This window comes from Oculina patagonica, chromosome 7, assembly GCF_052425735.1.
Source record: "Oculina patagonica isolate OP01 chromosome 7, crgOcupat, whole genome shotgun sequence".
Classification (NCBI taxonomy): Eukaryota; Metazoa; Cnidaria; class Anthozoa; order Scleractinia; family Oculinidae; genus Oculina; species Oculina patagonica.
In genome coordinates this window covers 24,631,239-24,654,605 of record NC_135764.1, presented here as the reverse complement: position 1 = coordinate 24,654,605, position 23,367 = coordinate 24,631,239, and the positions used below count along the sequence as shown (strand labels likewise).

The window sequence follows — 23,367 nt, the reverse complement described above, 5'->3', positions numbered from 1 at the left end:
ATCGCTCTCTGGGCTCATGGCCTTCAAGAAGCTTGTCTTCCTTGCCGTCTATACATTTTCTTCATCATTTTCCAATTTGACTTCTTCCGCTACCTCTGCCTCACTGATCCTTCGTCCCTCTCTTGGAGCTTTTCTTCTAGCTCCGCTTCAGCTCTTTTGCTTTCCAATTCAACTTTGTTTTCTCTAGTTCAGCCAGCTCTTTTATTTCTTTTTCTTAACTTTACTTTCTCTCGGCTTGTGCAGCTTGGCTTGGATTTGAGCGGATCGGGCGGCCGCGCGAGCTTTAGAAGAGTTGACGACCTCCTCGAGTTAGAGAAGATGGACAGTAATGTCAATTTGTATCGTTAACCTAGACTTTGTGGGCATGTCGATGAAGAATACGTTCCCAGGGTGCTCATGATATTTGTCGAGAATCGGAGATTTTGCGTTGAAGCGTGTCTTTCTCGTTGGCTCTTTCGAATCGGTCGGCGTGGCGTATTCTTCTAAAACGCTGAGTTTTGCTTACATTCATTGAAATGTGCGTTCTTTTTCTTCTACGTTTCGTCGAAAAAAACTAGCGTATTTTATTGGCTCGTGCCGATTTTTTCTTTTTCGCTTTTCGTATCTGCCGCGGGCGGCAGTGATTTCATTCTCCCCTTTTTCTCCGATATCTTCTTTCTCCCTTCTTTCTGTAGATCAAACTTTTGGGGCGCAGTTGTTTGTTAGTTATTTTTTTTTTCGACTATATATGTGTAATTAAAATAAATTAATTAATATAAAAAAGAAATATTGCGGGGCAAAAAAGAGTAATTTGGTCAATCGGTAAGCTGGAAAACAGGAATCCGGAATTCCGCCGGAATTTTTCAGAGTCTGTTTTTTTTTTTTTTTCAATTATAAGGGTTTTTTTTTTTTCGTTTTATTTATTTGAATTTCGATCCGAAATTGAGTCCAAGTAAACCGAAAAATTTATTTTTTTTTTTTATTTTAATTTGCATCGTAATTTGAGTCCCAGAGGGGGAGGGGGAGGGGGGTCATTCAATTTTTTTTTATTTAAAATGATTGTTCGGCACCGAAGATCTCCGAAATTTACGAATATTTCCGAGATTCACTTTTTCGTCTGTTTTTTTTTTATACGACACACTTTGAAGTTTTCCCGAACATTTACGAGTTATCTATGTCTTATGTTTGGGGGAGAGGGTTGAAAGCACCGAAGTATTACGAGATTTTCTGGATGTTTTTTTTCCCCTTCCCCTTTACGCTCACTCGACTTTTTTAACGAATATGGTGTTCCTTTATCGGGAACTCGATAGGCATAAAGTACGCCTTTACGTATCTGTCTTCCTCATCAATCCCAGAGACTTTAATGAAGGCTATAAGGCCGTCCGTCAATTTGGCCTCCCTCAGTCCTCCTAATCAGACTTGCAAGTGGCCGTTATGAAACCACGGGCGCCTTTTGCGCGACTGCCACGCTTGGATGGTAGTATCTCCTTTGTTCTCTTCCCAACTTCCAACACTTGCTACCATCCAGTTACTTGTGGTACCAGTCCACCTCTGACGTCCGTGACTGCCTGCTCTCTTTGGGTTCTTTTGAGTTCCTTCATCCGTTACTCTTGAGTGTTTCCTTAGCTTATTAAGAACGGTTGAGAAGATTCTGGGATTGTAGGTTTAGGCGGCAAGGGAAAACCTTGGGGCACAGATGGTTGGAGTGGGCGCATATTACTAAACGGATGTTGTTGCATCGAAGACATCGCCGGTGGCAGCCCTTGGGTAAGCATGGGTGTCGCAATTGACGGATGAAATTGCCCTGGGTACACAAAGGATTGCTCTTGGCGGCCATCCCTTGCTGGTGGCACGTGAGACAATTCGGTAGTGACCCTGGGAAAAGCTTGATTTTGTGGCTGCAGTAATTGATTATTCGATGCTTGAGATGTCTGAAAAGCAGCATCATTACAGTGGTTGTTTGCGGTTGCTCGAAGAGAATGTAGCTAAAGCAGACGTGTTCCACTCATTGCTCGGGTTAGAGTAGGTCAGAGCTGATGGTAATGATGTTGCATCACGAGATGACTGCTGGGTAGTTGTTCTCGGAACCGTTTGAGCGCCAGTGCCTAAGAATGAGGAGGGCATAGGTAGAACGGTGTCTACATTTCTTTAGTTTTTCTTTGCCGCTTTGGCCCTTGCTTACGCCCAGACGCTCTTGTGTCGATGTTAATTGTAGACACAGCTGAAGTCCTCCCTTTATCTTTTGCCCTTTGTACCAATTGTGATTTGTCGGAGCACCTTCTTTTTCGGTTACGGCAACGGTGTGGGAGCAAATTTGCTTTGGCTTATTCCTGATGTACAGTCGCTTTGAAGTTCGGTGCATCTGGACACAATGCGGGCTCCTTTCCGGTCGAAAATGTCTGTATCTTACTCCTTTGCGGTGCTGGTGTGGCATTGCTTTCGGTTATTCTGCCTGCTTTCTTCCATTCCACTCGCGATTGGTTCCAGCTTCCTTTGACTTTGGCGGAAGCGTTTGTTCAGTGTTCGGCTCCAGTTGTCGACTTTTCGTTGGAGGGTTGGCTTGGTTGGTTGCCAGCGTAGTGTCATCTGGGTTCTTTTTCTTGCGTGTCCTTCCTTTGCCGTTCTTCTCCCCCCCTGCAATTATTTTTATTTCGCGGTTCGTATCTTTCGGGCTCCAAACAGTGCTAATGCTCTGCTTCTTGGTCGTCTTCGATTTTCTTTCACTCTTTTCGTGCGTCTCCCCACTCTTTCTTTTTCTTTCGGGCTCCGTTCTTCTTTTGCTTTTTTTTGCCCTCTCTTTCTTGATTTCCGTCTCCTCCTTCCCTTTCTCGCTGTTTTGTTTTTTTTTGCTGGTGGTGGTCCGTCCTTCTTTTTTGTTTTGGGTCTGTCTTTGTTTGGCTTTTCTTCGGGGCGCGGGTCTTTGTGCAGTGGACGTGCCTCGCTAGACTGTGCTCGCCATCCGTTCCAAAGCCACCGATCCTCCACGCCGGTACTCTCTTTTTGTGTTGTTGTTGGTGTGTGGGGGGTCCGGAGCGTCTTTGTTGTTTCTGTCGGGTCGGCGTACACTAATTTCCAATACGTTGTCGGTGGTTCTCGTCTGCGTTATTGGTCGGTTGCGGGTCCCACTTTGTCTCTTTTGCCCTTTTCTTCTTTTCTTTTCGTTCTTGCTCCGCGCTTCCTGTGTCCGCCCACCTTTCCTCCGGGGGCCCTCCCACTCTCCTTCCTACCGCTTCGCTGACGGGTGCGCGGTTTTTGGTGGTTTTGTTCTGGTGTTTTTGCTTCCGTGCGGGCTCGGTTTCCCGTGTCTGTCGCGTTTTGTACTTTTCTTGGTGTTCGTCTGTCTGTCGCCTTGTCGGTTTCGCGCGTTGTCTTTTTGTTTTTAGTGTTGCGGGGTTTCCCTTCTTTTCCTTTCCGTGCCTGTCGTATGTGTCACTTTCCGTTGTTCCACCTTTCCTCCGCTGGCTCATCGAGGGGTATCTCGCGTCAATCGACCGTCTCTTTCGGGCCTCGCTGTGTCTTTTTTTTTTTCTTGTCGGGCTTCCTTCTTGGCGTGTTCTCCTCTTCCTCCATGGCTCCTCCTCGGTGTTGTGGGGTGGACGCATCGCTGGTTTCTTTTGGGTTGCTGGTGTGCTTCGCCTCGTTTCTTTACCCCTTCTTAACATTCTTTTTTCTGGTCACTGATCCTTGTCTCTTTCCTCTTCCTTTCCCGGGCTGTTGTGTGTTTCTCTACAACGGAGATTCACCTGAATTTTACTTTCTTTGACTTTCGGCGTGGCGCACTGGTTCTTCATTGGATATCGAAGGGACTATATAACATATGTAACGACGTGAGACTACATTTTTACGCATAATTGACAATAGTGAAGCTTATCGCTTCGCCTTTATCTATCCGGTTTTTGTGACGTCTTGTTTTCTACATCTCCTTGAAGATAACAGAGGAGGCTATTCGATTCTATAAATATTCTTAGAAAAAACTCGTCAATAATACTTTTATTTTAAAGGCCTGAAAAAGGAGCGATCCCTGAAAAACGTTTGACAACTAGCAGGAAATTACTTCATTTTTTAAAAAGAATGAGTGATCTTTGTGAGGAATGTATCAATTTAATAACTTCATTTATAAAAAGGATATGTTCCAAAGACATCTTTCACTCTCGGCTCGTCAAAGTGAAACGGGTGAAAATTGAAAAACGTGACAACGCGGCATGTAGCGAAACGCACGTGGGGTGGCAGCAGACTTGTTAAAACTATATTTTTCTGGCTAATTGAAATAGGCCCTTCTGGCAGCTGCGGATGTCGTCTGACTTTATTTTTTGTGCATTTTTGTTCTAACTTGGGGTAGCCTGAACATTTGGCGGGATTATCCTCCTTTTCATCAATACTTGTTCTCATATTAAATGCAACAACCCCCCCCCTTTTTTCCTCAGGCGAAATTGATCTTTCGGGGGCTTCTTTAAATTCGAAAAAAATTTTCGTGTTTCCTTCCTCGACGTTCTTAGGAAATCGGGGGATTAAGGATCTTTGTTTTTGGCAAGCAAAAAAGATGTTTTGGGGTACTTTTTGGATAGGGATCTGGAGTTCTTAGCTGGCGTCTCTGCTCGGCAACATAAGGGGATGGCGGACGAATCTTAATATCTTCGGAGGTCCGGCGCCGATACTAGCTTTCGTATCTGCGTCGTCGCCGGATCGAAACTCACCGGGCCGAATCAAAGCCTCCGGAACGGTCTTTCGAAACAGTGTCGTAATTGAGTTCCGCATCACTAAGACTTTCGGTTACTCAACTTTTCGGAGTGTCTCGAAAGCAAATTCGTAGTGTCTCGGATCGTAAATAGACTTAAATAATAAAAAAGAAAAAGAACTTTTCGGTTGTCGGAAACTGTGTCGGTTAAAAAACCGCTTTAATTGAAAAAAACAGACTGAAAAATTCGGCGGAATTCCGGCGGAATTCCGGATTCCGGGTTTTCAGCCTACCGTCAAAATCATCCTCGATATCCGTCGGTATCTATCTATTTCACAATCTAGAGGTCTCAAATAACGATCAATAGCTTAGTGATTAAAAAGGGATCATCGGTGATTTATAATTAACTAAAAAACGTAAACAAAACAAAACAGTTCAGTTCAATATCGGTGTCAACAGCTTTTGAAAACGAAATACACTGCAGATCGTAAACACGTGCGGCACCGGTCATGTAACCAAATGTTCATAGCTCTGTAACGCGACACGAAGTTTCCAAATAAATTAGAAAGCAAAGAATAAAATGCGTCCAAGTTTTTTTCAGTTACAAGACTACACATTTGTGTACTTGCTATATTAGACTATACGGGAAGGCTCCACTCGAAAGGGTTTGCCTTTTTATGGCTGGAGGTATAATAAAGGAGCAAAGAGATTTCACAAGTTGAAGTTTAAAAAAGACCTGAACCGACACACTGAAACGATTGATTCATGCAAGTAATCAAGATTATATTCAATAGTGTCGAAGACTATGATACCTAAAACATTGCGATCTGGTGTAGCTTTTGCGCAAACTATCGTGTATGTCAGCGAGACAAACAGGCACCTTGCTTAAATCAATCGATCAGAAATCTACAGAGCTCCGTGTTCGGAAGTTATTTTGGTAATCCTCGACATCGCTTCCACGACCCTTCAACTAAACCCATTAGGGAGGCCATACACATGATCAATTAATCACTTTTGTTTCAGCTTTACATTCATGAGTCGTTTTGTACTTTCAGCGCAGTTGCATCTTGCATTTATACCAACTATTGGTTTTATTGTAGTCGATGGATGCAGGTCATCCGAACCATGTTGTTTTTGTTTTGGAACGCTAATAAAGAGTGCAATTCCATCGCAAAAAATATTATTATTAACACAAACAGTAGTCGTCTTTTTACTACCATCGCACACCTGTGAGTTATTTATGCCTCTGGACTTAGCGCTTGATGTTCGGTTGGTCCCTGTGCAGGCTGCCTCCTATGATTGTTCACTGCACCTACCGTCGCTGATCGAAAAATCAAGAATGGTTAAGATTGTCTTCTTTTTTATTACCCCATCAGGTCATCCCCTCGGATAGCTCTTCTTGAATTCTTCGAAATATATTGTTATTCCGGAAAGGTCCATCGGACGTAGGCCCTTATCGATTTCGTTAGTAAAAGTAGCATGCAATTCTAACCAGATATGTTCGTTTTTGTAAGTTATTCTACATTTTCTTAAAGCGTTTTTTCTAAAGAAGGAAACTCAAAACACAACGTGAAATGATTCTTCCACGATCGTAAACTGACAGAAACTTTGAAAACACCTATAAAAATGCGAGAGGCGCTGTCCCCGGCGTCGTAGTCGCCATTGTACTAAGTCCCCCAGACTAAAATTCCGCACGGTCTCAAAAAGTTTCATCTTGAGAAAAAAGTTATCGCAAACAGCGCTGAACAAATATCACTTTCCGAGGCATAAATAAACTGGTTTGAACATTTATTTCTGTTGATTCCCTGCCTCGTCAAAGGTAGAACCTAGTAAAAAATGACATAGATTAGAAACTTTCCTGGTGATCTATCTCGTTTCAAAAGTCGGAAAAAAGATCAAGTTAACTGTTATCGGGGTAACAAATATTTTGGGGGTAAGTACGGGAAATCAGGGATGGGGCGGCTGTGAGAACGCTCGCCTCCTACCAGTGTCGCCGAGGTTCGATTCCGGCCAGGTGCAGTATGGGAGTTTAGTCTGTTGTTTTTCCTCGACTTGACCCGAGGGTTTTTCTCCGAGTTCTTCGTTTCTTTTCCCATTTTGAAAAACCAACATTTCCAAATTCCAATTTGATCTGAATAGTGGACCTGGATGAAAACCAGCTGGAGCTGATGTGGCTTCCTGTCTAAGTTTGTACGAATTTAATTTGGAATCAGTGTTGTGCATTAAGAGATTAGACGTTTGATTCGATCGTAAGAATCCAATCATTTCAGGTCTGTTTACTGAAACGGTAAGTAATTGTTTTTTTCGAGGCATCAGAAAACTTGAACTTGTCCGTGTTGCCGTTTGTTTCTAATTTTAAGGCATACAAAATTAAGGTATCAGTAACTGCCCGGCTAACATCGTGATGGTTGTACATCCCTGAGAAATGCTCAAGTGGGAGTGACTGTTCCTCACGAAAATGATCGTAATTGAACAGGAATTCCTTAGACATATTTCAGATATTTTAGGTATGTTGTTGGTCTAAACTTAAGGAATTATTGTCGTCAGTCTGTCTGGTCGCAAATTCATAAATGTTTGCGTATTTCAAATATTTGAAAATAGGCTTAGCATGCGGCCAATGAAATTCGAAATATGTTCCATGTATGATTCAATCGATTTTATTGACTGAATTTCCAAGCACTGTAAATTACTGGCTTGGTTTTGACATACGTATGGAGGCCCCACATTTCTTCTAGTCCTGAACAACGATTTGCGCTAAACGATTTCGAGAGAGAAAAGGACTAGCTGCGCAAACAGTTATGCAATGGTCAGTTGATTTCTTTTGGAGGTTTATTTCCCACTATCGACGGCATGCACTAAATTAGGCATGCCTGGCTCAATTGCAGTACAGTTCATGTCAAAGAAAATTTGCGGGAAATGTATAGACCCATCGTCTACCTCATAAATGGCCACTCATTTACTAAAATGAAGCCTGCGTGGTGGTTAAAGTGAGTGAAACATCATAATCATATACAATGGTAAGTGGGCTGAGAAAGCTAAGCACACTTCCTACGCACCATGAATCTCGAATACACTAACCCCTCGGGCAAAATAATGGTTTCTAAAATAACCGTTTACTTCAAATTACAGAGTCCGTTGGCGTCGCTGTGTTTGTTAAACTGACTTGTTTAATCGCTGGCTATTTATGTGTAAACGAGTTTACACAAGGGTTGTGTGTTTGCAAATCACACTGGTTACAGTGTTTTTATCCTTGGAAAACGTAGAACCGTTCTAAAGCTGCCCGTCCCATCCCCCTCCCACTAAACGAAGCCTGTTTGAGCAAGCAGTCCATTTCTGCCTCGAAATAATCTCGTTTTGCGCAAATGTTATTTGGGACCTCCATACGGTTGTCAAAGGCCAAGCCGGTCATTTCCATATTTTGGAAACTCAATAATGATTGATTTTATGGAAGTTTTAAGTCAATCAAGATTACATAGTACATATGACGAAATACGTCGCCAGCATGAAAAAAATGACGTTATGCTTCGCCTTTTTTTCAAATGTTTGAACAACGCCAACTTATTTGCCATTAGACAGACAGACAGACAGACAGACAGACAGACGGCAGTAATTCCTAAAGTCCTACACAAATTAAGACCAACACCGTTTTCAGTAACGTGAAATAATGAAAGGCATTCCTGTGCAATTCCGATCATATGGCAGCGTATAATCACTGTTGCTAGAACATTTTCCTCGAGGAAGGACAATAAATTAATTTGTGGGTGTAGGCACTTTAATACAATGTTAATATATTTTATCTCAGAAACATTAACTGTTCCACATCATGCACTACTGATCAAATACTGAACGTGAGTGCTTTTAATCTTATTAAGCGTAACGCCGTTGCCATCCGCCCACTACACTCTTTTAAGAGGCCTTAATTATATAGAAGGCCCGATGTGTTCCATAGCGACAACTTTATAAACTATCGATTTAATTGATAAGTTCTTTAGAGATCAACTTGTCGATCGCTGGCAAAGAAGACTGTCGATCAGTAACTTGAATAAAGCTATAACCATTGTAATAAGCATACTTAAAATAAATCCAAGGTTCATCGTTCTATATTTCATCGAACACCCACGTTACACGCTTGGCGTCAACAGAAGTTTCTTACAACTTCAGTTTTAACTTTAAACGCCAAGTGTTCCGCCTACGAGATTTATTATACAAATCTCGCCGTGAAATCGCTGTTGATCGTAGAAAAGGTCTCAGAAAAAAGTAAAAACAACGAACCACGAAGCATTTTAACAACGCCACGAACAAAATATACGCGTTATAAAATTAACGCGAAGTTTTGAAAAGTTATGTTTACGTGCATTTAATATACGTACTCGAATTTCATACTTAACGCATAATTATCAGTTCTATAGCAACCAAGCCATTTCACAAGACGAAACAACGTCCAACAGCACTGAGAACTCGAGATTTAATACCGGTAAACCATTAGTCATACCAACAAAGGTGTTATTTTAACTATTCAATGAATTGTCCTGACGGTCCAGGCGCACAAGCTGTAAGCCATTTTTAAAGGGAAGAGAAGGACAATAAAAAAGACCAGTTTTCAGCCCGGAGTTTTTAGGCGCTGGGCAAACAATATTGACATGGTCCATTGGCGTCTTGGTGTTGCTTAAACTTGCGTGTTAAATTGCTATAAACAATTCAATGAGTTTAATTAAGGACAAACATTGTCTATTTATTTTGTCTTAAGAAAACGTACAACCCATTATATTGCCAGAAAGATGAGTTTATTTAAGTTTCATGGTGCGTGGGAGGTTTGTTTAGCTTTCGCAGCCGATTTAGCGTCGCGTATGATAACAATGAAGTGACTTTGTAGCCATTTTTAACTAAGCACGATGGTTCTATACATTTCCTACTCATGATATTTGACCGGCATTAATTGTATTAGCCTGGAGTTGATTCTTGTATACCTACGAATAAATGTATAGTGTGTTCCTTTGATCGCCGTTTGTAAACCTCTCCACTATTAGCTCTCCCGCCCCTCCCGCTAACAGGCCCATCTACATGTAAATAAAAAAAATGGTCATAGACGCTATCTCTACCTGCCTTAGATAAGCTCCACCCTTAATTAACTCTGTACACATTAACCAACTAACCGTTAGGACATGGGGGCTCCATGGGCTGTGCGCGCGAGATGTCCCTTTCTCTCTTAAAATAATCTCGTTCACGAAACATGTTTTTCAAAAAAAGGAATTGCGGCCTTTATACGGTCATCAACCAGTCCGATCATTTCGTAACTTTTGGAAACTCAGTAATAATTTATCAATATTGTCAATATTGATAAAAATCAATCGAATCATCGCGTGGCGTTATGTGTGTCTTATTTTCAAATATTTGAGATACGCAATCATTCACTGATTGCCATCAGCGCCCGGCTTCTGCCTTCACTTTGGACATCACCGTTTCAGCTACATCAAACACAATGAGTTTAAGGCATTCCTGTGAAATTCCGATCATTTTCGTGAGGTATGGTCACTCCTACTAGAACATTTTCCTTGTGGTGTGCAATAAATTCATTTGTAGGTGTACGTAGTCTTAATACAATATTAAGATATTTTGGCACGGAAACACTAACTGTTCCACACCATGCACTACTGATGTATTTGCTGATCTATAGGTTACCTCTTCTTTTGCCGTAAAACGTACAGCATCTTGGTAAAGAATTTAATTTTTATTTTGCTACTATTCTTCTTAGGGTTGAATTCGCGTAAAACACCTTGTAGGGTGACTTTATGTGCTATTGTGTTATCACCCACCACCGGCAAATTGTTTAAATAAATAAAATATCTAATACTTAACGTGAGTGCGTTTAATTTTCTACACTTTTAATCACATTCACCAAGCGTGAAGCCTTTTTCATCCACCCACGTGACTCTAAAGGTTCGATGTGTTCCCTTTAACGACAGCACCATAAGCTATAATTGTATCAATTTCATTGTGGTCCACGTAAATTTGCCAGTCAAAGATGAATATCGATTTATTAAGTAGATAAAGCAGAGCTACAAAAATTATTCTTTGCCAACTGAAAATTAATTTAAGGTTACATTGCCGGTTGTTTTAACTTGCACCCAAGTTCCAAGCTTTCTGTATACCAGAAGTTTCTCCAAACTTCCGTTCTATCTTCTAACGTCCGTTCTCAATCTGTCTTGTTGTGAAATCATGGTCATAGTTATTATTAAGTTATCAAAGAAAAAAGACTTAAAAGAATCAATGCTCTTGAGTTTTTTTTTTTTTTTTGAACGTTAGCAAAGAACGGAACAGAAATTAATGTTTACCACTGAATATTTTTACAGTTTTTTTGCAATATTTTGGCGAGCCTGCGAGGCGAGCACAGTCAAAATGCAAATGACGATTACAAATGAACAAGTATCGTGAGATAATTGAACTCGTTTTGCGCGTTATTTGTATTTCCCTTAAAAGAGTGTTTGATGATATTGACAATGCTTGTGGTATGTGGTTAAATCGAAGTAATACCTACCCATTAAATTACATCTTCTCCTTTCAGTGAAAAGAGTTTTTGATTGTACAATATTGGTTATATGCAAGTGCCCGTGCCCCATAGCCGCTTTAAATATAAAAGCGCTAACGCCCGCCTTGGTGTGTTTTTCGACAAAATTACCGATTGACTATTAGTGCTAGATGAGGTCGTTCGTGCATATCTCAAGGATCAAACTATCAGGACATACGCTCGATTAAACATGTCACGATGTCTGAGCTGCCAAACTGTCCTGACGCCGACGCCATGCCGAAATGAACAGCGACAGAGGTAGCTATGGTAAAATTCATGTAAATCCTATTTAACGGATGCGTCAAAGCCGGCCACGAATTCTCCTTTTACAGACGCTTTACGATAGATTGGTGGAGAATAAGCACCGCTGGTACATTAGCATTCATATAATGCCGTTGTAATGAGCAAAATAATAATTGCGTTACCTGTTTAAATTTTCACAACTCAATGTTTGGTTAAGCGTGGGATGCGAAGATCTGTTTCTCACAGAGGTTCAATATCGTTACAGTTACGGTCATGTACACCCTCGCACAAAACGGTGCACGTAGCTTTTGCATGCTTCATGTAATGTAAAATAATTATCAACACGTGAAGGTTATAAAATCTTTAATGGCTAGCCAAAAACCCTAAAGCTAACATCAAAGCCATAGTTCAGCCAATATCCTTCATACGCATGACCGATCTAATTGGCAACTATCTCTCTAAAAAGAAAATGGTCCGCACCTGAATCACTTGACCGTGTTTGAGTGAGTTTGCCTGTGACACCCACTCGGGGCCAGTATGTCGCCGTCCACAGTTTATGCACTTGAAAACAGTCGTCTACGTAGTTTAGTCATTTAACTCATGTTTACCTTATCCAACATGTACGCCAAGTAAGAAAAGACATTGAGCCGTAAAAAGAGACAAAATGGCCCCATTTCTTATAAAGTATAGTGAGGAATTATGGGAACTCAGTCTTCATTAGTTAACCAGTTCTTAAATCCGATTATCACAAATTGATTTAACCGGAAAAAATATTTTCAAGCCATGTCAAAGGTGTGGTTTAGCGGAGGTGTTGCAAAAAACGAAACAAAATGATAAGCTAATCATACGCAGTTTGATTGTTGTAGCGTTTAAATATTTGACCCATTCGGAAACATTTTTTTTAATACATTTGAAAAAACCCTAAATTACCCAGAACACTGCATTTTATTTTATTTTTTTTGGACTGCTTTTTTATTGACTCCCATAGCAACTATTAAATCACCCGGCTAACGTAATAGAAAATCCGGTAAAAAAAAATTAATGTTAACACTCACCGTCGAAAAATTTCTTAAAGTAAAGCACGTACAACACGTACAACTCTTTGTCTGTACATTTGGGGTGGCGCTGAAAAAAAATAATGTAAATCAAACACTCACCGTCGAGAAATTTCTTAAAAGAAAAGTACTTAATTTTTCTCTTTGTTTACTGGGGGGGCGCTGATGTGGTTACACGGTTCTGGCTAAAGGCGTTTTATTTCATATAGAATGAAATTCCTCTCATTTTTAATCCATTAAACAGTGCTAATAAAATGATACATTATGGTATAAATAAGGGCCATGAGCGCAAAAATTTATAGCTTTGGTCACAGTGTGATAGTTGATCACAAAGTAGACGAAATGGATTTAGCACACATATTTCTAGTAAGTGAAATTTATCATCTTGTAATAAGTTTAATAATAGTTTAAATAATAAGTTTAATAAAAGTTTAATAATATTTTTATACATACATAGCATTCATAAGTTCTTTTTGTACTAGAATCGGATTTAATACACATATTTCTAGTAAGTGAAATTGATCATTTAGTATAAAGTTTAATAACAGTTTCAATTATAAGTCTAATAATAATTTAATAGTATTTTTATAAATACGTATACATAGCATTCATAAGTTTTTGTTTTCTTATTTTGTAAACTAGTTTTCAATGTTTTTCATTCTTGCTTAGAATAGCTCTGGCTAGGAAAATAAATGAAAGTTTGATAATGATTTTAAAGGAGGTATGCATCTCCTTTGTTGAAAATTATTTAATTTTAAATGTCTTTTTCATAAAAATTAATCTTTTTAACCACGCACCGTTCCTGATTATGTGTGCTTAGTGCAACAAGTAAAATTGGAGTAAGTTAATTTTGTTATTTTACAAATTCATTTTTATCAAATATTAGTGCTAAGAAATTACATGTATTTCTTTTTCCACAGATGCTGGTTGTATCCTTGCTGGCTAATCTAGAAGCCGGTTTAAGCTTTTGCTTGCAAAAAAATCAATCCATTTTCACCCTGCAATCGCTTTACCGGTTAAGCAAATGCGTTGGAGGAAATCTGCTTAAGATTCACATCAATCCACAGTGCAAAGTTTCCAACGGGCTGTGTAAAGCAAAATGTGATGGCTCTTCTCGTAAAGATTCAAATACTAGTAAGTTGTGCCATAGTGTAACGTCAGTAAAATTATTATACAGGCTAAAAATTTCTGAATTCTGATTGGTTAGAACGAGCTGTGTCTACATGAAGAAACTTAAAGTAAGTCGAGTCAAATTGAGACTGGACAAAATGTCGAAGTAATCAGCGGACTGGGGCTTCTCACTAAGGACGTGTACTGTACGTTTGAAACTGTATTGGGTTATATGTAAGCTTTTATATATATATCTGAATTCTTAAAGTGTATATAATAGATATTTTTTTACTTACTCGATCGAAACCACGTGGGGTGCTGATGTGAACATGGAAAAAAAGAATTCTTTAAGAATTTTTTAACCGCGTTTTGGCCAAAAACGTGAAATTTCACTTTCGGTTGGGTCTAAAACCGCGCACATTGGGGACCTGGGGTTAGTCGAGCAAAAACAGACGGCTCAAATGCACTCAAGATCTCTCAAGAATCATGAATAATGAAAATTGCGGCTGGTTTTCCGGAAATAGAATATTGCTCAACTGACTTTACACAGGGTAATTTCGCCCATCGCCAATAATGAAATTCGTGAAATTCATTCTGATTGTACATCTGACTAAGTCTTAACCGTAGTCTGCGTAGCAAGCGTTTCGATACGAACGAAGAGAATATATCTACACAGATTTGACAAAAGGTGGACTCCGCGAGCCGTGCTTGAAGGCCGACGTCAGTCGGCCTTCAAGCCAGTCCGGTAAGAAAAATTGAGGGGAGGCAACGTCTTGGAAGGTTGTGCCGGGTAGCAGAGTGGTAGGGCTAGCAGCCCTAGGGAGCCCAGGGTCAGGGGTTAAATTGCTGGCTTTCTAGGGAGGTGGGCATAGTGGAGTGTTTTTGTGTCATTTTAACCAGACCTAGCCAGACACAGCAAGGTCATGGTATTTTAATGAGTATTTTCTTGTGACTGTCAGGCAGCTGCAGCCTGTGGCAGCTTGGCTGTCACCGGGCTGGACTAGGCACTCTGCTCGGCCCCCCTGGTCCTGGTCTAGCCAGGGGACTTCAGGGGGAGGGAGGGTGGCTGTTGGTGAATTTCAAGCCTCTCTCTCAGCCGGCTGGGCACCTTTTGTTGAAACAAGTTAGATATATAAGAAAGGTTAGGACAAGTACGAACTTCTTCATTTTTTTCGCGCGGGCATAAAAATTATTTGTCATATACACTTTAAATATTATCCATTGTCGAGTAACAATAAATGATAACTTACGTAAGTCGTTGTGGTTGCCTACCTACTTGTCAAGAAAAATCATTAAATGACGTAGCTAGGGTAAGATTTTATATTAGTCTTGTTTCAGCTTTTCGCTAATAGTATACTTTATTTCTCATAGAATTGACAAAAGTGCACATGTGAGAAATCATTAAAGATTGGAGTGCGATCTAAGTTAAAAATCAATTGTTTTAGCTTCGCACTAATTGCTTGTTTGTATTTCTTAAAGAATTTACGATAATGGCAGTCCAAGGAAAGAAGTGTATTCAATTCACTGAACAAGGTGGTAGTAAATATGCTCTGAAGGTCATCAATGGAACGAGTGTCGATTTTGAGGTGAGCTGAAACAACATAATCTTTTAAATGCCACTGCAAAACTAAAATGGCCATATTAAATGTAAATTCATGTAGGTCGTTGGGACTTTGTAAAAGCTGACCGCGACCGCGACCGATCATTTCAGCTAGAAGTTATATTTAAGCATAGGCCCAACCGACTCTCTCGCAATCCATGTTCATTGAATTACTTCTCGGCAGTCATACATGAGTAGTTAACGCCGACTTTTCGGAGCTTCGCGCCCCTCTATTAAATTGTGCGCACGTGACGCATAGGCACATCGAGGGGAAAAAAGGAAATAGAGACGGTTTCGAATTCTAGGAGGTCTACATTAATAATAGCCATAAATGGTGTCAGTCAACTAATGATTTCATAATGATTTCAATGGCCAGAGTAACTGACAAGAAAGTTTTTCTTTTTTTAACTGCCTTCTCCAGTATATAAAAACGAACACAACGCACAATCCTTCATTTTGCTCTGGGCAATCCTGCCTAAATAAAGTTTGACTTGACTTGACTATTGTGGCTAGTAAATCTTTATCATACGGTATTTATGTTGATAGTGAGCCAACTGTTTTCTTGCCTGTTTCTCTAACAACTGTCTACTAAAGCTTATACAGTCGGGGAATAACTGCCAGTTTTGACAAATCTTCGTTGAAGCACTAGAAGATTTTCCGAATTATTTCATCAAAATCAAAAACTATCGCGAGCGCTCACGAGTATTACTCCGAAAGCCGTCGCGCCTATAAGTACGTCGTGTTGCTTAGCAACTTTTGGAGCAAAAAACCGCGGGCTCAGTCACGTATCGGAGAAGCGATGTCGCCATCAACTGGCACTTGTTCCTCCGACTGAATAGATCTGTTCATTATTTAAAGGTTTAGTTTGTTTAATTTTTTGTCCTGTTTTGTTTCAACTGCATCACAGAAACGACAATGTAACAGCACAGTCAGCAATGAATTCCTGTTTGACGAGCAAAAGAGCGGAAGAAAGTACCGTATTTACAGACACACAATTAATAGTAACACAATGTGCCTGGGAGTAGCTGTGAACTGTAACGACAAAACTTTATCATTATACAACACAAACGGCAATGACAGGCGCTGTCTTTTCGTAAAAAGACGGAACTGCTGAATATTTACAAGGTTTTTTGTTTGTTTTTACAATTTTGTAAGCAAAATAAATATCCAACGGTGGAAATTAAAGTTGCATTCTTGTATTCTTCATGTATGTATTCTTCAATTAAAGTTGTTAAATAAAGTTGTGTTCTTGTGATTTTATTGTTTGTTTGAGAGAGTTCTATTGCCATCAAATAAAGTATTGTTTTTGATTGCTACCATTTTTAAATCGAGAGCTGCCATGAACGGCTAACCTTTTTTGCGTTTGCGCACATGTAAAATATTCAAGTTTATCTAGACCAAGTGTCGCGTTTTACAAGAAAAACCATTTAACGTACGTAGCTTAACGTAAAAAAATCCCCCAAAAAATAAATAAATAAAACAACATGAGAACGTTGACGCAGCATTTACCAGAAATGTAAAGACCCCTTTACAGAGGGTTTCACAAAACTTTTGACGCACGGGTTCCGAAGTTTGTTCGGAACTTCCGAAGTTGGCGACGAACTTGGCAATTTGATCACGTAGTTGCAACTCAAGTTTCGAACTTCGCCACGAAGTTGGGAACTACGTTGCGAACTTTGCTACGATTATCCAAAGTTATGGCCGATTTAGAAAATTGGATGTCGCTATTTAGGGACAAACTACACCACAAAACCTACGATTACAATTTTCAAACTCTAGTTGCCAACCAGTTCACCTCAAGACTTCAACTAATGTTGCCGACATCAAATCAAATCGACTACATGTTTTCGAAAGATCTCGCGCTGGGAGCGAAAGCTCTTCTTATATATCATGTCGATTTATTGAAGAATGAATCGCCGTCACCGACGAGAACCAAAGAACGAAGAAAGGAAGTACAGGGAAACGAAACTTTGTCGGCAACAGAAACACGCAGAGTAAGTTTGACATGTACAAGTTTGCACGTGGTCACTAATTGCTGAACGTGACGAAACATTTTGCGGTAAACAGACGTTATTTTCCACCAATTCCTTTGAATCTCGCTACGATAAATACGGGTTGTATTTGCTTGCAGTACTCTACGTAGTAGTTAACATTATCAGTTCGAGCGGAGCGTATTTTGTTTCCTGCCTTTCTCGGCTCGACATGTCCTTTGCGATATGTCAACAATACTAGAAATGGTCTGTTTGTCTAGTTTCAGCTCTTTTCCGATTTCTGTTGGCTCTTTACCTTGTAACCAGTCATCTACAATTTTTCCCTCACATTATTTGGTAAAGGTTTACTTTGCCGGGTGAAAGGATTCAGAATTATACCTCCGCTTCAGCAAACTAAGTTTCCGAACTACGTTGCGAAGTTCGCAACGTAGTTCCCAAATTCGTGGCGAAGTTCGAAACTTGAGTTGCAACTACGTGATCAAATTGCCAAGTTCGTCGCCAACTTCGGACGTTCCGAACAAACTTCGGAACCCGTGCGTCAAAAGTTTTGTGAAACCCTCTGTAATGTCGACATTCATTGAAGAAATATAAAAATACTGTCGACGCAAAAGTTCGCAAAACCATTGTTTCATGTGCAGAAACACACAGGCAGAGCTGTCAAACTTGACATGTTGACGCTCCAAACGTTAATTGGTTCAGTTGGCAAAAAGTGACGAAGGTATGTCTAGAAAAACTTGAATGTTTTACGTGTGAAAAACGCGGGAAAAAGATGGCCGTTCACAGAAGCTCGAAAATGGTAGTAAGAAGGGTATGGACTCTTCTAAAATGACACTGCCAAAAATAGATAACCGCACGTTGACAACAGCCGAATTTCACTCCATGGTAAGGTACATGCTTCCTACTCAGATTACAAAATATGATACCCTTGAAATTACAGTTGAACTGAAAATTTGTTATATGTGCTGTTCGGGCGGTCAGTGATCTTAAAATAAATGTTTGTTTTATAATAATAATGTACCGTGATGTATTGAGCACCGTTTGTAAACTATAGTTATAGGTTAGAGATGCTGCAGTTCAACGAAACGTGTAAGGTAGCGTGGTTTGATAATTTAACTTTTATTGTAATTTTTGAGCGTTCCAATATTAAAAAAAAATGTACAATAAAGGTCTGCTTAGGCTTTGTCCGTTAACTTTGGACAAAAATGCCAGCACGTTTTCCAGAACGATTTCAAATTTCCAATAGGCCAGAATCAAGCTTAGTGATCGAATATATCGCAGATCAATTATTTGCCTCAGGCTTTAAATAAAAAATTAATATAATAAATAGTCATCAAATAATTCAAAGAATATAAATAATTCAAATAATTTAAATAATTAGATAGCCTTCAATTAATTAGGGAATTTTCCCACATGATTTTGTCAACTTAGCAATTTTGACTAAGTTAACTTGTCTTCAGTACTAAAGTCAGTTGAGGAAATTAGATTATGGCTAGAGTTTCACTTTGTGCCCTGGTGAGTTCGTTTTTAGTGTTGTGTTAGTTGTTTGTCTTTTTCAAGTTATATAAATTAATATCATCTTATAACGTTTAGCAATGTATCAGTCAAATGAAGGCAAAATATTCGCGTTCTATGCTATGATTTAAATACGTATGCATTCGAATACTCTGTCCAGAATATCTTTGCAGTTATTTAACAGTGCAAGAAACACGCGGACAGCGGACAGCGATAAAACGTTACCTCTAATTAAACAATTATCTAACTTTATTAACTGTTCGTGAACAGTATTGATGCATTTGTGTTCAATTTGCGTTATTTTATGTAGGCAGTTCAGTATCCTCAAATGCAAAATTAGTTTATTGATTTATTGATTCATTACAGCCACATGCGTAACATTTTAATAACATTCCATGCGTTTATTTGCATCCGTTAAGAAATTTACACTTTCGATTTTCACTTTCAATACCCCAGGATATCTACCAACATCAATAGAGAGATTAATTAGGCATGACGTTTATTTTTCTCGCAAACGGCAAACATTCCACTTCTGTCATCGGCCGTTTGGCGTTTGTACGCGGAAATGAGTAGTTTTATGTTTGTTGTGAATGCCTGTGTTTTTCCCTATTTGTCTCAGGGATTTATTTTACAATTCAACAAAAAGGTCACAAAGTAAATGGCAAGTTCGCGTTTGCCGTTTGCCGTAAAACGTCATGCTTATTCCCATATCGAAACCGAAACTGAAGTTACTCCAAAAAGCACGTTTTTTACCGTTAATCCATTTTCCTTGCTCTTCGATCCTAAATTTCTCTAAACTTTGCCAGAAATGCACTTTCTGGCACTGCAGTAATTTTTTGATGAAATTTCCATGTAAAAATGGAAAAAGTACGAACTGTACGAAGGCGACTGGGGGCGAAAATTCGCCCTTGGTTCTTGGTTGTATTAACCTTTCTCCCCCACTTTTGCTTTTAACAGTTTCTAATCACAATGGGTTTACAATGCTTTTGTTGGAACACTGTATCATGCCGACTGAAGACATTTAAAGTTACTCTAGAATCCTTCGCGCGGCAAGACAGACCAGAAAGATTTCTTCGGACGATTCAGAACGGGGCCAACTTCTCAGTGTCATTCACTGGGGTGAAGGGACAACCAAGCACGAGTAAGTTAGGCTGAATGTATTATGTAGACCTGGCAAACGAGTTCAGCCTGGTTTTCACTAGCGACGCAAGCACAAGCTCAAGCACAAGCGCAATCACGCAAAAAGGACAAATTTTGACCATTGTTCTTGTGCTTGCCGCAAGCGCTAGCACAAGCTTAAAATGCAATGCACTTGTGCTTTTGCTTGCGTCGAAGCCGTTTTCACGGTGAAATAAGAGCTGTTATCCTTGCGCTTGTGCTTGCGCTTGTGCTTGCGGCGCGAGTGAAAACCAGGTTTCAGGGGAATTTCAGCAACAGTATGAAGGGAATTAAAACTTAATTAAGTTCCGGCATTGTAAGGGATGCAAAACCTTAGGACGTACTGGATCGGACACACTGAAAAAAAAAAGCACTACTTACAATGTTTAGGATGCGCGGTGGCCTAATGGTTAGCGCACTGGCCTCTGGATCGAGCAGTCCGGGTGCAAGCCATGGCTGGGGTCATTGTGTTCTGTTCTTGGTCAAGTATATTACAATGGAACTTAGAGATTTCCTTCTAAAGTAATTTGCAGTGCTGAAAAATTTGACCAGAAATTTCTTCTTAGCGTTAGTACAAGAAAAGAAATTAAGGACCACACAAGGCGAGAAATGTCTTTTCACTTCAGCGGGATTCGAGCCCATGACCTAGGGATGTCATTACCGTTCCTCTACCAACTGAGGTAGAAGGCAGACAGGAGAATGCTAGGGTTATTATTAAGGTGGCAACACATTGTTCACCTTCAGTGGAGTGTGCCCTTCTCCCTGCACAGTCCCTCTGCGGAACTGCCTTGTGCCGGGTTGTCGTAATGATGGTTGTTGCATAAACTGGACATTTTATAAAGCTTTTCACATGAAGTGGTGTTCAGCAGTTTCTATTTTTGCTTGTGTACAGAATTTATCTGCAAAAGGGAATGGACAGATGAAAACGTTTTCTACACTTTACAACCCGCTGAAATGCCGGACTACATCCTGGCTGAGGATAATGGAAAGTTGGTGGTGAAGGTACGCCTTTGGAATAATCGCAAATGTGTAACGTATTTTTAAAGGGACTGTGTCACGGCTGAGTTATTTTTTTATTATTTTGTTTTCCCAAAATACTCGCTGTTAAACGTTATGTTTGCAATACAATTACTTCTATGGATTTATATAACAAAACTATAGCTTCATTACAACCAAATGTGTCTCCCGGGCATAATAATTCAAAGTTACAAGCAAACGAGACTAACTTTGAAAACTGTTCAGCCCAGCAATATTTCAAAATTACATAGCACATCCGTTTTAATCTTCTTCACTTTTGGACATCCGTCATCTTTTGTACCTGCGGAGTAATTGAAATGTTTTTTCACCGTTTTAAGCGGTTATTTTTATACACCGAACCTGATGGCGATTGCCCATGCCTAAATTTGGCTAAAATCCGTGACATAGTTCCTTTAAAGGTTAAATGGACAGGAACGAAGTTAGTTGGTTTATAATGACATATATTTACATCGGTGGATGACATCAGTCTTCTAACGGTTAACGCGTTAGGGAAATGGTCAAACTATTGAATTGTACTCATACAGGACCCACCACTCCGCAAAAAGGTAGGTGGTCTCTTCATGTACCACTCCCACGCCCCTCCCCCCCCCCCCCCTTCCCCACCTTAAAAGATGGTGTCTTGTTTGTATAGCCCCCACTCTATTAGGAGTAGAAGATTCAAACATCCTTGTGCTATTTCTCCAGCAATGCAAGCTTCAGGCACACCTAGAAAGTCTTAACTAGCATAATCCCCTTACCCCTACACAAGGTGGGTCCTTGTCGAGTACGCTTGTTATGACCACTTCCCTTAGGTTCGGCTTAAATAAATGTCATGATCTTGTGTTACTTTTGGTGTTTTTTTGTGGTGATTGTTTTCTTTTTTCGTGCACGATCTACAAAATTAGACGTCTCCCGGGAAAGGAAAGATAACAAAATGAATGAACCGTTGAAACAAAACATACCCAACATCCTAGCTACTTGTTTTGTCACCGTAGTCTGAAGATGATATAGAATCATATCGAAATATAACAATTAAGTACACCGACGTTTCTTGCATTTGCTGTCTATATCATTGACACGATGCATTTACTCGGCATTACCTTAATTCTTTATCTTTTAAAATTATCAGCGGATAATGGTTTTTAAGCAAGAACTTGTTGAAAAATCTGTTGCAGTCAAACCATATTTTCATTTGCGAACAACTTTGCAATTTTGCGGGGAATATTCCAAAATCGATTAACAATTTGCTCGAACAACTTTCACATTTAATTCACATTTGTTTGTGTAGGATGTCAAGTTCTATATAGCTCTCACCATTTCCGTTTGTTATGTTTTGGTGCATAAGCTGATATTATACTACTTTTGTCAAACTGATGGAAAAATCATTGCGTTTGTCCGCATTACGGCAAACTGTATAGACTGTATAGTAATATATACTTCGAGAAATAAGCAATACGTTGAGTTCACATAGCCAAACTGGAATAGCGCTTCAAATTTACTCTGCAAGTAGCAGTTTTTACTTGGCGATGCGAACACAACCTGTTGCTTTTCATCGCAGTCTGTCGCAACAACAAACAGGCGACCATTTTTTCCGTTTTTAGCACAGAAGTGATATTATTTTAGTTTATTACACGAAACTTGCTGGTCTAGGGGAACGCAGGCTCTGGGAACGAGATTGGGTGTCATCATTGGATAGATATTTGAAAGATTTTTTTTACAAGCGTTCTTTTTTATCGCAAACATCGTGTAAACAAATTGTATGCGTTTACAGACCGTCAATGTTAACGTGTAGACAAACCCTTCGTTGCAATCTTTGAGTTTAAGGTTGCACCTTTTTTAACCTTGTCTCCTTTTTCTTTCTTTTATTGTTAGCATCGTCATATTTTTACCATCATCTAAATCATCCACACCCTCTATCCTGGTCGAGACACAACCTTTTTTTTTTTTGAAGTTTTGCGTGATAAGTTTTCTAATAGTCTAATAGTTAGGCATACCGTTTAGGGGTTATCTCAAATTAAAATTCGAAAACCTCATCTTTCATTGGCAGAAATCAACGACAGGCACGGTTGACGAAAACTGCAAGCTCCAGAAAAGAAGGGTTACTTTAAAGTACATTGCAAAGGCGACTAAGACAATGCATTATGAAATATTGAAGTTTCTTTCCAGCCCTGGCAAGGTCATCAAAGGCAGTTGTGATGGAAAAGTGTTTTTGGACAAGCAGAAGAAGTACCACTGGCGAGCCTGGATCAAAATAAATCAGTTATGAAAACAATAAACAAAACGGACAAAAAGTGTTTCTGAGAGATTTTGCTCGTCGAAGCCAAGAAAGTATTACTAAACATCAACTTGATTTGGAAAAAATCTAATTTACATTTACTTTCTGCACACTAATTTACATATGCGAATGAAAATTAGTGCGTAGAAAGTATATGTAAATTAGATTTTTTCCAAATCAAGATGAT

At 39.6% G+C, this 23,367-nt stretch overlaps 2 protein-coding genes across 2 annotated transcripts; both read left to right on the top strand.

Annotated features, from left to right (window-relative positions):
• Positions 1–13,529: 13,529 nt before the first annotated feature.
• Positions 13,530–16,341, top strand: LOC144659313 (uncharacterized). The gene is made up of 3 exons (XM_078519727.1): positions 13,530–13,651; positions 15,107–15,213; positions 16,135–16,341. Exons 2-3 carry the CDS (start codon positions 15,118–15,120, stop codon positions 16,339–16,341), a joined length of 303 nt encoding a protein of 100 aa, XP_078375853.1. The 5' UTR covers positions 13,530–13,651; positions 15,107–15,117.
• A 2,081-nt stretch (positions 16,342–18,422) lies between these two features.
• LOC144659312 (uncharacterized) lies at positions 18,423–23,171 on the top strand. The gene is made up of 4 exons (XM_078519726.1): positions 18,423–18,730; positions 19,688–19,871; positions 20,781–20,890; positions 22,953–23,171. Exons 1-4 carry the CDS (start codon positions 18,704–18,706, stop codon positions 23,169–23,171), a joined length of 540 nt encoding a protein of 179 aa, XP_078375852.1. The 5' UTR covers positions 18,423–18,703.
• Positions 23,172–23,367: the final 196 nt, after the last annotated feature.

Bases quoted from the DNA above. Each gene is read 5' to 3' on its own strand.
- LOC144659313 (XM_078519727.1), top strand. From the start codon at position 15,118: ATGGCAGTCCAAGGAAAGAAGTGTATTCAATTCACTGAACAAGGTGGT. The intron at 15,214-16,134 runs GTGAGCTGAAAC...ACTGCATCACAG, and splicing joins GAACGAGTGTCGATTTTGAG to AAACGACAATGTAACAGCAC.
- LOC144659312 (XM_078519726.1), top strand. From the start codon at position 18,704: ATGGCTAGAGTTTCACTTTGTGCCCTG. The intron at 18,731-19,687 runs GTGAGTTCGTTT...TGCTTTTAACAG, and splicing joins GAGTTTCACTTTGTGCCCTG to TTTCTAATCACAATGGGTTT. The intron at 19,872-20,780 runs GTAAGTTAGGCT...GCTTGTGTACAG, and splicing joins GAAGGGACAACCAAGCACGA to AATTTATCTGCAAAAGGGAA.